The 15158-nt window shown below is 47.2% G+C and overlaps 1 protein-coding gene across 4 annotated transcripts in view; it reads left to right on the forward strand.

The window, feature by feature from the left end:
• The window catches only part of MED15 (mediator complex subunit 15), an 89704-nt gene extending 75267 nt beyond the window's left edge, over positions 1–14437 (forward strand). For all 4 annotated transcript variants that reach the window (XM_077293524.1, XM_077293514.1, XM_077293531.1 and 1 more), the window contains 2 exons: positions 6648–6746; positions 14001–14437. In XM_077293524.1, the coding sequence (XP_077149639.1) occupies positions 6648–6746; positions 14001–14137 (236 nt within the window). In that variant the 3' untranslated portion in view covers positions 14138–14437. The remainder of the gene's footprint in view (positions 1–6647; positions 6747–14000) is intronic.
• Positions 14438–15158: the final 721 nt, after the last annotated feature.

Raw genomic sequence — 15158 nt, forward strand, 5'->3', positions numbered from 1 at the left:
TGACACACATCCTCCACTGGGCGGAAGACACAAGGTCGGTGCTCTCTGCGGTCCACATACCGGGTGTGGACAACTGGGAAGCCGACGTCCTCCGCCTACAAGGAATGGACTCGGGAGAGTGGTCTCTCCATCCCGAAATTTTTCGCCAGATCTGCCATCGCTGGGGGACTCTGGACGTGGACCTAATGGCATCCCACTTCAATGCCAAGGTATCCAACTTCATGGCCAGAACACACGATCCGCAGTCGCTCGGAGCAGATGCCCTGATTCAGGACTGGACTCAGTTCCAGCTTCTGTATATTTTTCCACCTCTCCCCCTGATATCCAGAGCGGTGAGGGAGTTCCAACCATCCTAATTGCACCGGACTGGCCCAGACGTACATGGTACGCCGACATCGTACAACTTACAGCAGACGCCCCCTGGCGTCTCCCCGTCCGCCACGATCTTCTATCACAAGGCCCTTTCTACCACCAGAACTCAGGGGCTCTCAATTTGACGGCGTGGCCCTTGAGACCTGGGTTCTAACCCAGGCAGGGCTCTTGCCGGATGTCATTAGAACCATGATCAGGGCACGGAAGCCAGCCTCTGCCAAGATTTATTACCATACCTGGAAAGCTTTCTTTAACTGGTGCGAATCTTGTGGCCAGACCCCACTCCCTTATTCCCTACCCAAAGTACTTGGTTTTCTCTAATCGGGTCTGGAGGCCAAGCTGTCATTAGGTTCGCTTAAGAGCCAGGTGTCAGCCCTCTCAGTGCTTTTTCAAAGGCGCATTGCTACCAAGCCGCAAGTAAGGACTTTTCTTCAGGGGGTTTCCCGATTGGTTCCCCCCTACAGACGACCACTAGAAACGTGGGACCTCAACCTGGTCCTGACAGCATTGCAGGAACCACCCTTCGAACCCCTTAAGGAGGTCCCGCTCCGCCTTCTCTCCCAGAAGGTGGTTTCCCTGGTGGCAATCACCTTGCTACGCAGGGTGTTTGAACTGACAGCACTCCCCTGCAGACGGCCCTTCCTGGCTTTTCACCAGGACAAGGTAGTTCTTCGTACGGTCCCATCCTTCCTTCCGAAGGTTGTGTCCAACTTCCACCTCAATGAGGAAATTTCACTACCATCCCTTTGTCCGGTTCCGGTTCATAGAGTGGAGAAGGCTCTGCATACGCTTGACCTCGTCAGGGCATTGCGTATATACGTGTCTAGGACTGCGTCCTTCCGGAGGTCTGATTCTCTTTTCCTCCTTCCGGAAGGCGGCCACAAGGGTCTGCCGGCTTCCAAAGCTACCCTTGCCAGGTGGATCAAATCCACCATACAAGAGGCCTACCGCTTTAAGAATTCTCCTCTTCCAGCCGGTATTACAACACACTCTACACGGGCGGTAGGGGCCTCCTGGGCCATTCGGCACAACAAGTGTGTAAGGCGGCCACTTGGACTAGCCTACACACGTTTACTAAACACTACAGGGTTCATACCCAGTCCTCAGCGGATGCGAGTCTGGGTAGATGTGTTCTGCAGGCGGCGGTGCCCTAAGTATAGGGGCCTGTCTGCACAATATTCGTCCATTGCTTCCCACCCAGGGACTGCTTTAGGACGTCCCATGGTCCGGTGTCCCCCAATGAGGCGACAGAGTAAAGGAGATTTTTGTGTAATCACCGTAAAATCTCATTCTCTTAGCCTCTAATTGGGGGACACAGCTCCCACCCTGTTGCCCTTTACGGGCCGTTGTTACTGTTGAGTTCTCATATTGTTCTTTGAGCTCGTACATAGTGGCCTTCTTATAGGCATGGCTATGTTATTGATGTTACATTCCTCCTAATGCTTTTGCACAAAACTGGAGAAGGCTGATGCCGTCCAGGGGTGTATACTGCACAGGAGGAGCCACAGTTAAAGGGAACCTGTCACCACGTTTTTGGAAGATGGGATAAAAATAGCGTTAAATAGGGGCAGAGGTGGGCGTTACATTAGAGTGTTTGTTATGCGTTTATTACCCACCTAAGTTGCCGAAATACCTTTGCAAAGTCTCCGTTTTCGCCTGTCAATCAGGCTAGTCTGGTCAGATGGGCGTTGTCTTCCCCCAGATCTTGTTTAGTTTTCCGTTGGTGGCGTAGTGGTGTGCGCATGCCCAAGGTCCCGAATCCTCTGCCAGGGGATTTCAAAGAGCGCGGTGTCCGTTATTGCATTGGTGATCGGTGGGCGCGGCCATCTTCCTTTGGCCGCGCGTGCGCAGAAGCGGCGCTCTGCTTGCCGCGGCGCTCTGCTGGCCGCGGCTTCAGGAAAATGGCCGCCGCGATATCCATCTGCGCACGCGCGGCATCCCGCGGCCATTTTCCTGATGCCGCGGCCAGCAGAGCGCCGCTTCTGCGCACGCGCGGCCAAAGGAAGATGGCCGCGCCCACCGATCACCAATGCAATAACGGACACCGCGCTCTTTGAAATCCCCTGGCAGAGGATTCGGGACCTTGGGCATGCGCACACCACTACGCCACCAACGGAAAACTACGCAAAATCTGGGGGAAGACAACGCCCATCTGACCAGACTAGCCTGATTGACAGGCGAAAACGGAGACTTTGCAAAGGTATTTCGGCAACTTAGGTGGGTAATAAACGCATAACAAACACACTAATGTAACGCCCACCTCTGCCCCTATTTAACGCTATTTTTATCCCATCTTCCAAAAACATGGTGACAGGTTCCCTTTAATCTTTTTCAGATTATGCATAGTGTCGCCTCCTAGTGGACAGCAGCATAACACCCATGGTCCTGTGTCCCCCCAATTAGAGGCTAGGATTTTACAGTGAGTACACAAAAATCTCCTTTTCTGGATTCGCTGTTTTCCCCATGCAGGGCATTGCAGTAGCTTAGGTCTCCATGGTTAAGACCGCTAACTGTCACTGAGTGGCTGTAACCATGGATACGTGAGCTACTGCAATTCCCTTCGCATGGGGAAAGAAACCTAGCTAATCAGAACTACACCCCTGAAAAAAAACCTTTAAAGTGGGTTCTCTGCAGCAATGTTTTACTGGATTAGTTTTTGGATCTCTGATGTTAGTATTGGGTAGGGGTTAATGTTATACGAGTGATTGCGCGCCCTTTGGGCGCTCACTGTGATTATGAACCACGCAATGGGGTGTACCCACGCACCAGACCACTAGACTGGCGTATGTGCCGACTAATAGCAAACATAAATACCTGGTGTACCTCTCCTGCCACTCGAACCTTGTGTATGAAAAAGCTCTGTAGTTAATACTGTTCGGGTAGAGCTATCCCATAGCCCTATTCCTAAAGGAAATGAACGGGTAGAGCTATCCGATAGCGCTATTCCTCAATGTTCCGGAGCGTAAGCTATTTCACATGGTTGAGTGCACTTGGGATCTGCACCCAAGGCCCTGCCCATGCTCAGTGTTTGGTCCGTAGACCGCGGCTAGGAGTTAGTCCCGTTTTTGTGTACAAAATTTTTTGGCTTTTACATTTGTTACAAAGCTTACTAAAAGACTTCTTTGTACACAGTTGACATTAAACCATTTGTCAACGTTGGGAATAAGTTTACCTTGCTTCTGTGTCTCAAATATTTTGACCCTTATTTGTTGGCTTTTCCTTTCCCTGGAGAAAGCCACGTATAACTGCCCGTGTGAAAACACTGGGAGAGGCAAATAAATTCCTACAATATCCAAGGACTGTTCCTGAGATTTATTGATTGTCATTGCAAAAGCCAACATGACAGGAAACTGACGCAGTCGCATCTGGACTGGCAAGTTTTTATCTTTGAAAATCAGGTCAATTCTTGGTATAAGAACGGTCTGTCCCTTTGCTTTTCCATTTAAAGCAACGGCATGAATAACGTTTGCTTTAAGCTTTTCACATAAAGCCTTGTGCCATTACTAAGGCCACGCTTTAAGATTATGCAGGAGCATAATTACAGCTCCTGGTTTCAGCTTTAGTTTGAGGAGGCTTTCCAGTGAGATTCAAAAAGTTAAGAAACTCTACAGGGTAATCTGTGAGAATCACACTCTCCTCTTCCGCAATTGTCGACGGAGCGATATTCCTCATTCCTCATTCAATGGCAGTAAGAATTCCTTTATAGGCAATTGCTTTTACCATTGCATCAGTAATTTCAATTGAGTCGCCAAAAATAGCTGTAATTAAATCACCCTCTTCAATAAAAGAATTGGGGATTTCAATTGTCTTCTGGTAGACCATATATATTTGACAACTCTCCATTGTCAAGTTTTAGTAACCATGAGTTGTACTCCACTTCGTCCCGAGACGTTCTCATATTGGCAATTGTACTTGAGGAATAAATAGGGGTTGTATTGAACTACCCATCTATTGTCGATTTTCTTGCGTTCCTTGTCTGGTTTTCCCAGTATTGCGTCGACGGTACTGTGGGTAACCATCAACATTGGGGTTTGTCTCTCTATTTAAATTCCTTTGGGAATTTTTTTGCGCATTGACCGTCTCATGCATATTGCACCAGGTTGATCTTCGCCACATTGGCCATGAATCATGGGCTAAATCACTTCCTCATGCAGTTTTTGGATTTGCTGTCTCATTTGGGATTTCAGCAGAGACCAATTCATCGATTATTTCTTTGTCCCTCGGTTTATCTTCCTCCGAGGATTTAGAGCATGTGAGCGTGTGGTAGTCCACTCTTTTGAAATTCTATTACATGCACATAGGCAACTACACGGCCAAAAATGTTTTTTCGAAATCTCGTTAAGCACGGCTTGGAGTTTGATTTTAAATACTCGTGCAACCAAATCTGGTCTGAACTCTGGCCTTTTCCATGGTTCTAAGTTTTCAGTAATTTCTTTCCACTTTGGGTTACAGGTCATCGTAACAAAAAGATCTGGCTTTCTGAATTTTTGGACAATTGTCATGGCGTCTTGGTAATTTTTGCTGCATAGCTCATGGGCTTCCAATGAGACTGTAAAATTACTGGTGTCCCAGCTTTTAGCCCTTAGTGTAACGCAGCATTATGGATGTGATCCATAACGCCGGCATAACTGACGCGTAATGCCTTTTGATTTTGTTTTATATATTCGACCCAATCTGATTCAATTTTGACTTAATTGTCAACGATAAATTGTTGCGTCAACTTCCCAGCCTTTAACCCCTTCATGACCTTGGGATTTTCCATTTTTACGTGTTCGTTTTTCGCTCCCCTCCTTCCCAGAGCCGTAACTTTTTTTTTTATTTTTGCGTCAATTTGGCCATGTGAGGGCTTATTTTTTGCGGGACGAGTTGTACTTTTGAGCGACATTATTGGTTTTACCATGTCGTGTACTAGAAAACGGGAAAATAATTCCAAGTGCGGCAAAATTGCGAAAATAGTGCAATCCCACACTTGTTTTTTGCTTGGCTTTTTTGCTAGGTTCACTAAATGATAAAACTGACCTGCCATTATAATTCTTCAGGTCAGTACGAGTTCATGGACACCTAACATGACTAGGTTATTTTTTTTTATCTAAGTGGTGAAAAAAAAAAAATTCCAAACTTTGCTAAAAAAAAAAAAATTTGCGCCATATTCCGATACTCGTAGCGTCTCCATTTTTCATGATCTGGGGTCGGTTGAGGGCTTATTTTTTGCGTGCCGAGCTGGCGTTTTTAATGATAGTATTTTGGTGCAGATACGTTCTTTTGATCGCCCGTTATTGCATTTTAATGCAATGTCGCGGCGACCAAAAAACGTAATTCTGCCGTTTCAAATTTTTTTCTCGCTGCGCCGTTTAGTGATCAGGTTAATGCTTTTTTTTATTGATCGGGCGATTCTGAACGCGGCGATACCAAATGTGTAGTTTTGATATATATTTTTTTTATTTATTTTGATGGGGGTGATTTAAACTTTTATGTATTTTTTTTTTCACATTTTTTTTTTTTTACTTTAGCCATGCTTCAATAGCCTCCATAGGAGGCTAGAAGCAGGCACAACGCGATCGGCTCTGCTACATAGCCGCGATCTGATGTTCGCTGCTATGTAGAAAAAATGCAGATGTGCTGTGAGCGCCGACCACAGGGTGGCGCTCACAGCTGCCGGGGATCAGTAACCATAGAGGTCTCAAGGACCTCTATGGTTAATATTCAGAAGCATCGCCGACCTCCGATCATGTGACTGGGGTCGGCGATGCGCTCATTTCCGGCCACCCGGCCGGAAGCAGTAGTTAAATGCCGCTGTCTGCGTTTGACAGCGGCATTTAACTAGTTAATAGGCGCGGGCCGATCGCGATTCTGCCCGCGTCTATTACGGGCACATGTCAGCTGTTAAAAACAGCTGACATGTCCCGGCTTCGGTGCGGGCTCACCGCCGGAGCCCGCATCAGAGCGGGCCTTCTGACCTCGGACGTACTATCCCGTCCGAGGTCAGAAAGGGGTTAAAGGAACCTGTCACCCCCCCCCCAGGCGTTTGAAACTAAAAGAGCCACCTTGTGCAGCAGTAATGCCGCACTCTGACAAGGTGGCTCTTTTAGTTCTGGGTGCTGCAACTGCAGAAATAATGCGTTTTGTAATTTGTCAGAAAATACCTTTCTTCAGTCAAGGAGGCCGGCCTTTCCCCCCTGCTGCAGACGCCACACAGTCGTCACTCGTGTCTTCTTGGCTAATGTTTATCTGTTTTTTTTATATCTAATATGTATGTATAATTTTGTTTAATTCAGATGATAAAAACCTTCCCAGTGTGCCTCCGCTTCTGCTCAGTGTTCCAGCAGACTATCCTGAGCAGAGTCCATTGTGGATGGACAATCCACGGCAATATGGTACGTCAATAACTATTCCGAATAATGCTAATGCTTCTGTATTTATTTCATAGGATATACAAGAGATGCTACACACAGACTTAACTACTATATTACTGGTGTCCTATTTTGACCCTTTCATGGCTAATGTCTTCTACCCCCTCCCCCCCCCCCCCCCCTTCTTCAAAGAGCCATGACCTCTCATTTTACCATATAATGTACACCAAATAAATCAAAATGCGTCCAAAATTTTTTTTTCTTGTTTTTACCTGTAAGACTTTAATTGCACTGCTATCCTCAGAAAATGACGTGTGTATGTATGTATGTATGCATGTGTATATATGTGTGTGTGTGTGTGTGTGTGTGTGTGTGTGTGTGTGTGTGTGTGTGTGTGTATATATATATATGTATATATATATATATATATATATATATATATATATATATATATATATATATATATATCTATATATCTATATCAGTCTAAAAGTTTGGACACACCTTCTCATTTAAAGATTTTTTTTTTTTTGTATTTTCATGACTGAAAATGGTAAATTCACACTGAAGGCATCAAAACTATGAATTAACACATGTGGAATTATATACTTAACAACAAAGTGTGAAACAACTGAAAATATGTCTTATATTCTAGGTTCTTCAAAGTAGCCACCTTTTGCTTTGACTGCTTTGCACACTCTTGGCATTCTCTTGATGAGCTTCAAGAGGCAGTCACCGGGAATGGTCTTCCACCAGCCTTTAAGAAGTTCCCAGAGATGCTTAGCACTTGTTGGCCCTTTTGCCTTCACTCTGTGGTCCAGCTCACCCCAAACATCTCAATTGGGTTCAGATCTGGTGACTGTGGAGGCCAGGTCATCTGGCATAGCACCCAATCACTCTCCTTCTTGGTCAAATAGCCCTTACACAGCCTGGAGGTGTGTTTGGGGTCATTGTCCAGTTGAAAAATAAATGATGGTCCAACTAAACGCAAACCGGATGGAATAGCATGCCACTGCAAGATGCTGTGGTAGCCATGCTGGTTCAGTATACCTTCAGTTTTGAATATTTCCCCAACAGTGTCACCAGCAAAGCACCCCCACACCATCAAACCTCCTCCTCCATGCTTCATGGTGGGAACCAGGCATGTAGAGTCCATCGGTTCACCTTTTCTGCGTCGCACAAAGACACTGGTTGGAACCAAAGATCTCAAATTTGGACTCATCAGACCAAAGCACAGATTTCCACTGGTCTAATGTCCATTCCTTGTGTTCTTTAGACCAAATAAGTCTCTTCTGCTTGTTGCCTGTCCTTAGCAGTGGTTTCCTGGCAGCTATTTTACCATGAAGGCCTGCTGCACAAAGTCTCCTCTTAACAGTTGATGTAGAGATGTGTCTGCTGCTAGAACTTTGTGGCATTGACCTGGTCTCTAATCTGAGCTGCTGTTAACCTGCGATTTCTGAGGCTGGTGACTCGGATAAACTTATCCTCAGAAGCAGAGGTGACTCTTGGCCTTCCTTTCCTGGGGCGGTCCTCATGTGAGTCAGTTTCTTTGTAGCGCTGGATGGTTTTTGCAACTGCACTTGGGGACATTTTCAAATTGACTACCTGGCTCGCTCTGTCTTCCAGGCAACAGGAGCCTCTCTTTCCATCCTTTGCCGCTTCTTGGGTGGCTAAGGATATGGTCGCTTGGGCTGAGGTTCTTATCACGACCATCCAAGACAGTAATCTCCCTCCAGAGGCGATCAACCTGGCCAACCAGATAGCCCAAGCTGGGGACTTCGTAATTAATGCCTCAATAGACGCGGCCAATTGCGCTGCACAGGCGGCCGCAAATGCAATTTCCATCAGAAGAGCCCTGTGGCTCAGATTGGCTAGCAGATTCTGCTTCCAAGCGTTCATTGACATCTCTACCCTACCAAGCTGGTCTCCTATTTGGAGAAAAATTAGACCAAATGATCTCGGACGCTACCGGGGGAAAAGTAAATTTCACCCCGAACAAAAGCCTACCCGGCCGTTTCGGTATCAGCAACAATCTCAATTCCGGCCTTTTCGCAACAATTCCAATTGGTCACCTACATCCTTCTCCCCCACATCAGGACGAGGTCTGCGCGGTGACAGAGGCCCCCAGGTCTCATACAGACCTAACCGGAACTGGAAACCCAGACCACGGTCATCTGGGTCTAAGGGATCCAGATCCTCTAGATCCTTCACTCAATGACTCGTTGCAACATCCGGAGGACATCAACAAAGTAGGAGGTCGCCTACTTTCGTTCCGTCAAGCCTGGCTCTCAGTCGTCTCCGACGAATGGGTCAGGGAACTGGTGTCCTCCGGATACAAAATAGAATTTTCTTCCTCCCCCCCCCCCCCCGACACGCTTTTTCCAGTCGTGTCCTCCCAAACTAAGGACAACGGCTTTTCTCCAGGCCATACGGGCACTACAAAAGGATGGATTCATCATTCGGTTCCCCAAGACCAAAGATTCAAAGGGTTACACTCGAACCTATTCGTGGTCCCAAAAAAGGACGGATTGTTGCGTCCGATTCTAGATCTAAAAATTCTGAAATTTGTCAAAATTCGGCACTTCAGAATGGAATCTCTCCGCTCTGTAGTCGCGTCCATGGAAAAAGAGTTCCTAGCATCCATAGACATCAAAGATGCTTACCTCCACATCCCAATTTTTCCTCATCAACAGTTCCTTCGCTTCGCATTTCGCGAGGAACACTTCCAGTTTGTGGCCTTACCTTTCGGACTCGCCACCGCTCCCAGAGTTTTCACAAAGGTCATGGCGGCTGCCATGGCCATTCTTCATTCCAGGGGAGTGGTGGTACTTCCGTACCTAGACGACCTACTGATAAAAGGCCCATCATACCCAGCCTGCGAAGAGTCCGTCGAACTCATGGTGGATACGCTTTCTCGCCTGAGTTGGAAGATAAACTTCGAAAAATCTCTCTGATCCCGGCTCAACAGATCTCATTTCTTGGAATGACACTGGACACTTCCCGAGGTCTGGTCATTCTCCCTCCAGACAAGGCCTTGGCCTTGCAGCGGAGAGCTCTGAGTCTTTCCTGTCCGGTCTCCCACTCCATTCGTTTCAGCATGCGCATTCTCGGGCTGATGGTAGCAGCCATGGAAGCGGTTCCGTTCGCGCAATTTCATCTCCATCCCCTACAACATGCGCTGCTGTCGGCGTGGAACGGGAACCCGCCCTCTCTCGACCGCCTTTTCAGTCTGTCCCTACAGGTCAGACAGACCCTCAGGTGGTGGACGCTGAAGTCCTCCCTGAACCAAGGAAAGTCCTTCCTACCAGAGCGTTGGCTGGTGGTGACCACCGATGCCAGCCTCCTGGGCTGGGGTGCAGTTTTCAAACACCACACGGCACATGGTCATTGGTCCACTCGGGAGTCGCGTCTCCCCATCAATATCATGGAAATTCGAGCGATCAGACTAGCTTTGCTCAGTTTTCACCATCTCCTTGCAGGTCACCCATACCAGGTGTGGAGAATTGGGCGGCGGACTTCCTCAGTCGCCAGGGTCTCGCCTCGGGCGAGTGGTCACTCCACCCGGAAGTTTTCCAACAGATCGCTGGGGGACCCCGGACGTGGACCTCATGGCCTCCAGGCTAAACAACAAGGTCCCACAGTTCATTGCCCGATCTCTCGACCCACATGCCATCGGAGCAGATGCCTTGGTCCTGCCGTGGCGTCAATTCCGCCTCCCGTACATTTTTTTCCTCCTCTTCCCCTGCTACCGAGGGTCATCAAGTATATCAGGGCAGAGGGGGTACCAGTGATCCTCGTGGCGCCAGACTGGCCGCGCCGAGCATGGTACGCGGAACTGGTTCAGCTGGTCGCCGACGTTCCCTGGCATCTTCCAGATCGCAGGGATCTTCTCTCACAGGGCCCGGTTTACCACCAGAACTCAGGGGCCCTGTCTTTGATGGCCTGGCCGTTGAATCCTGGATTCTAGGCCAAGTGGGTTTCACTCCCAAGGTGTCCTTCACCATGATCAGGGCTAGGAAACCCGTGTCCATGCGCAGTTACCACCGTACCTGGCGAATCTTCTTCGCATGGTGCGACGCACATGGACGATCTCCTCTGGCATTTTCCATCCCTTCCATATTGGAATTTCTCCAATCAGGACTAGAGTCGGGTCTCGCACTTAGCTCTCTCAAGGGACAGGTGTCAGCACTGTCGGTCCTGTTCCAACGAAAAATTGCCGATAGATTACGGGTTAAGGCGTTCTTTCAGGGAGTTTCCCGTGTGGCGCCTCCCTACAAAATGCCTTTGGATCCGTGGGATCTTAATTTGGTCCTTGGAGCCCTTCAGGAGGCCCCCTTCGAACCACTGCAGGACGTCTCTCTGACCTTCCTTTCCTGGAAGGTAGTTTTCCTAGTGGATATTACATCCATCAGATGTGTTTCGGAGTTGGCGGCACTTTCCTGCCGACCACCGTTTCTGATTTTTCATCCGGACAAAGCAGTCGTGATGACTTCTCCTTCTTTTCTGCCCAAGGTCATTTCCTCTTTTCACCTCAACGAGGAGATTATTCTGCCTTCGTTCTGTCCGGCACCAGTCCATCGCATTGAGAAAGCTCTGCACACTCTCGATGTGGTGAGGGCCCTTCGACGGTACGTCTCCCGGACGGCTCCCTTCCGCAAGTCTGATGTCCTATTCGTACTTCCAGAGGGACCAAGGAAGGGTTCTCCCGCTTCCAAGGCTACTCTAGCCAAATGGCTATTCAGGAATCCTATCGTGTCAAGAAGGTTCCTATCCCAGCAGGGATTAAGGCCCATTCTACTCGGTCGGTGGGCGCCTCTTGGGCCATTCGGCACCAGGCGTCAGCACAACAGGTCTGCAAAGCTGCGACATGGTGCAGCTTGCATATTTTTATGAAACATTACCACATTCATTCTCTATCTTCTGCAGATGCTGCCCTTGGCAGGCGCATTCTGCAATCGGCGGTACCTTATCTGTAAGCCAGCGGTACATGGGGTATTAGCTATGTTGCTCCCCACCCAGGGACTGCTTTAGGACGTCCCATGGTCCTGTGTCCCCCAATGAGGCGTAGGAGAAAAGGAGATTTTTGTGTACTCACCGTAAGGCTACGTTCACATTTGCGTTTTGCGCCGCATGCGTCCTTTTTTTCATTGATTTTGGACGCAGCAAAAATGCAACTTGCTGCGTCCTCTGCGCCCGGACGCGGGCGCCGCAGGGACGCATGCGGCGCAAAACGCAAGTGCGACGCATGTCCATGCACCCCCATGTTAAATATAGGGGCGCATGATGCATGCGGCGGCGCCCGACGCTGCGGCGCCGACCGCAAATGTGAACGTAGCCTAAAATCTTTTTCTCCGAGCCAATCATTGGGGGACACAGCACCCACCCTGTTAGCCTTTTGGCTTGTTGTTACTACTTTTGGTTTTGACATAGTTTTATTGTCTTTCGTTTAATACTCCTACTGCTTTGCTACCGAACTGGTTGAATCCTAACCAGTGAAGGGGTGTATACTGCAGAGGAGGAGCCAATCTTTCTGTGTTAACTTAGTGTCCTCCTAGTGGCAGCAGCATAACACCCATGGTCCTGTGTCCCCCAATGATTGGCTTGGAGAAAACAGATTTTATGGGGAGTACTAAAAAATCTCCTTCTCCCACCCAGGGACTGCTTTAGGATGTCCTATGGACCTGTGTCCCCCAATGAGGCGAAGGAGAAACAGGGATTTTTGTGTACTCACCGTAAAATCCTTTTCTCCAAGCTACTCATTGGGGGACACAGCACCCACCCTATTAGCCTGATGCCTTCTGTTTGTTATTTGGTTTGACAGTTTGTATTCTGTTTGATAGTTATAAGCTCCTACTGCTTTGGCACTGAACTGGTTCGATTACAGCCAGCACGAGGGTGTATACTGCAGAGGAGGAGCTAATTTTGTTCAAGTTTTAAGTCCTCCTAGTGGCAGGCAGCATAACACCCATGGTCCTGTGTCCCCCAATGAGTGGCTCGGAGAAAAGTATTTTACGGTGAGTACACAAAAATCCCTGTTTTGCAGGTTCATAGCATCTTGAACCTGCCCAGCGCCTTCACTTAGAGCCTCATGTTGATGGCTGCCGGGAGTAATAAAATTAACTTCTTAACAGCAGCGGGGTTCTAAATTTGGGTGCAGTACAGGTTCAGAACTCCATTAACCTGCAGATTAAACCCATATAGCGTTTTTTCATGTAACTGGGTTCCTATATATTAAAAAACAAATAACATTCCCATCAAAGTGTTTTATTTTCCTAATATATTGCAGTCATTGTTATAGCACTGAGCACTTACAATTGCTCATTTTGACTTTCTACCCAGATAATCTCTCTTCTCTGCTCTTTGTAGAAACAAGAAGTCTCTTTTCCCTGCATTTTTCATCCCCCTTTTCAACTCCTGACGCAGCTGCTCCCTCCTCTCCCAATCCATGGACTTTTGAAGTGACTAGTGACTTGTGTAGCTGAATCCTAGAAACAGGAGGGCAATTTTCTCTAGTCAGTTATCGAGTGATTTTTCTGTTTTCCATTAGGTCTAACTGTGTAGAAAGGCAAAATGAGCAATGGCAAGTACACAGGGCTGTATAATATGATGATTGCAATATATTAAGAGGATAATAACTTTGATGGGGGTTCTTCTATTTTTGTCATTGTATTTCAGCACAAAAAGTTGCACTCTTCTCAAAATGGCAAAATTTCAATCGGCTTGGCTTCATGTGAGGATTAAGATGGGTTGCCATGGAACTCCCAACCCCCCCAAATCATGTCTTGAGGGGGGGTGGGGGGGTCTGATGGGACTGCTATTTTTGTGCCATTTACAGTAGTATTTAAACTGTTAACAGCTGCAGTTACAAGAAAGTGCTGTGCTGGCAGTTTAGCACAGCTGGCATCCCCTGGGTATGGTGTGGGCTTTTCAGAGCCTACTTGGTACTATTATTCCGCATGTGACGTACCATTACGTCACACATCTGGAGTGGTTCAACTGGAACAGGTAGATGTTGGGTAACAGAAAAGGTACTGTACAATAGAACTACAGCTGATGTTGGCCATTTGACCAAAATTGTATATGTAGAATTGATATTTGAGACCACTTTTAAAAGCTATATCTGATAGTAATGAGATTTACTGGGATTGCTGGTTGTAGATAACCCTTTTAATCCCCAGATTTGTTAATAAGGGCCTCATATAGATTTCATATTTGTGTTGATCCAGTTATTCGAACTGTGACTAACTCCACAATTACTTTTTGTTTTAAAATTTTCAGAAGCAAACCCATTCCTGCAATCTGTATACCGCTGCATGACATCCAAACTTCTCCAGCTACCTGACAAACACTCCCTAACGGCCCTGCTGACAACCTGGGCACAGAGCATTCGGCAAGCCTGCCTTGCGGTGGCATAGATGCAGCAATAAAAAGTTGTGGACTGTCTTCATACTCCTGCAAATGTTACCCGATTTGTCATCGGTTAAAGAAGTTCTATAAGAGGAGTGCTTTGTCTTTCTAAATTACAGCTCTGTCACACCATTAATGTAGGCATACTCCTTGCTGTGGTGAACATCTAGCATAATCTAATGGCAGAGCATGTGGTCTAGTATGTATAAGAATGATTGATTGTTGCCATCTGGCATATTTTGTACATATGTCTTTGCATTTTGTTCTTATTATAATAAAATTAAAGATTCCCTCCTTTTTATATTTTCCTTTTTGTTTTGTTTCCTTTTTGTGGGGGCAAAAAGTCTTCATATCATCATACACATTTTTTTTTCCCCCTCTACATTGATGTGAGATGAATGACAAAATGTAGAAAAGAGGATTCTTGGTACTTGCTATAAAATCTTTCTCGTAGTCTTCATTGGGGAACAATAAGCATAGGTGTATACTGTTGTTACCATGGGGGTTGACACTAAGGCTGGGGTCACACTTGTGAGTGTGATGCGAGAAACTAGCACGAGTCTCTCGCATCAATACTCGGGACCAGAGTGTGCGGCTGCATAGAAATACATGCAGTCGCACGCTCTGGTCTGAGTAGCAGTGCCGGGTATTGATACGAGATACTCATGCGAGTCCCCGGCCTAAGAATTATACTTAAGGAAAAAAGTAGTTTCCTTCCATGCAGACTGCACCCACCTGCTTTCTTAGGAGAAGCTGTATAAGAATGATATAGTAGAATAGAGTAAGAAGTCATAGTCCACAGCAACAATGGAAATAAATCAACCCAAAAAAAGCCATAAGGGAGGCTGTGTCCACCAATAAAGGCTACAAGAAAGTAATTTCACAGTAGGTACCAAAAATCCTCTTTTTACCCTTTGCCATGACAGCACCCACTGGAGAGATAGGGATCCGCCCCAAGGAACAGGAAACCTACAGAGACATAAAAGGGGGCGGTCCCCCTCTCCTCAGTTTAGGTTTCCTGTTCCCAGG

Source organism: Ranitomeya variabilis, chromosome 1 (assembly GCF_051348905.1).
Source record: "Ranitomeya variabilis isolate aRanVar5 chromosome 1, aRanVar5.hap1, whole genome shotgun sequence".
Classification (NCBI taxonomy): domain Eukaryota; kingdom Metazoa; phylum Chordata; class Amphibia; order Anura; family Dendrobatidae; genus Ranitomeya; species Ranitomeya variabilis.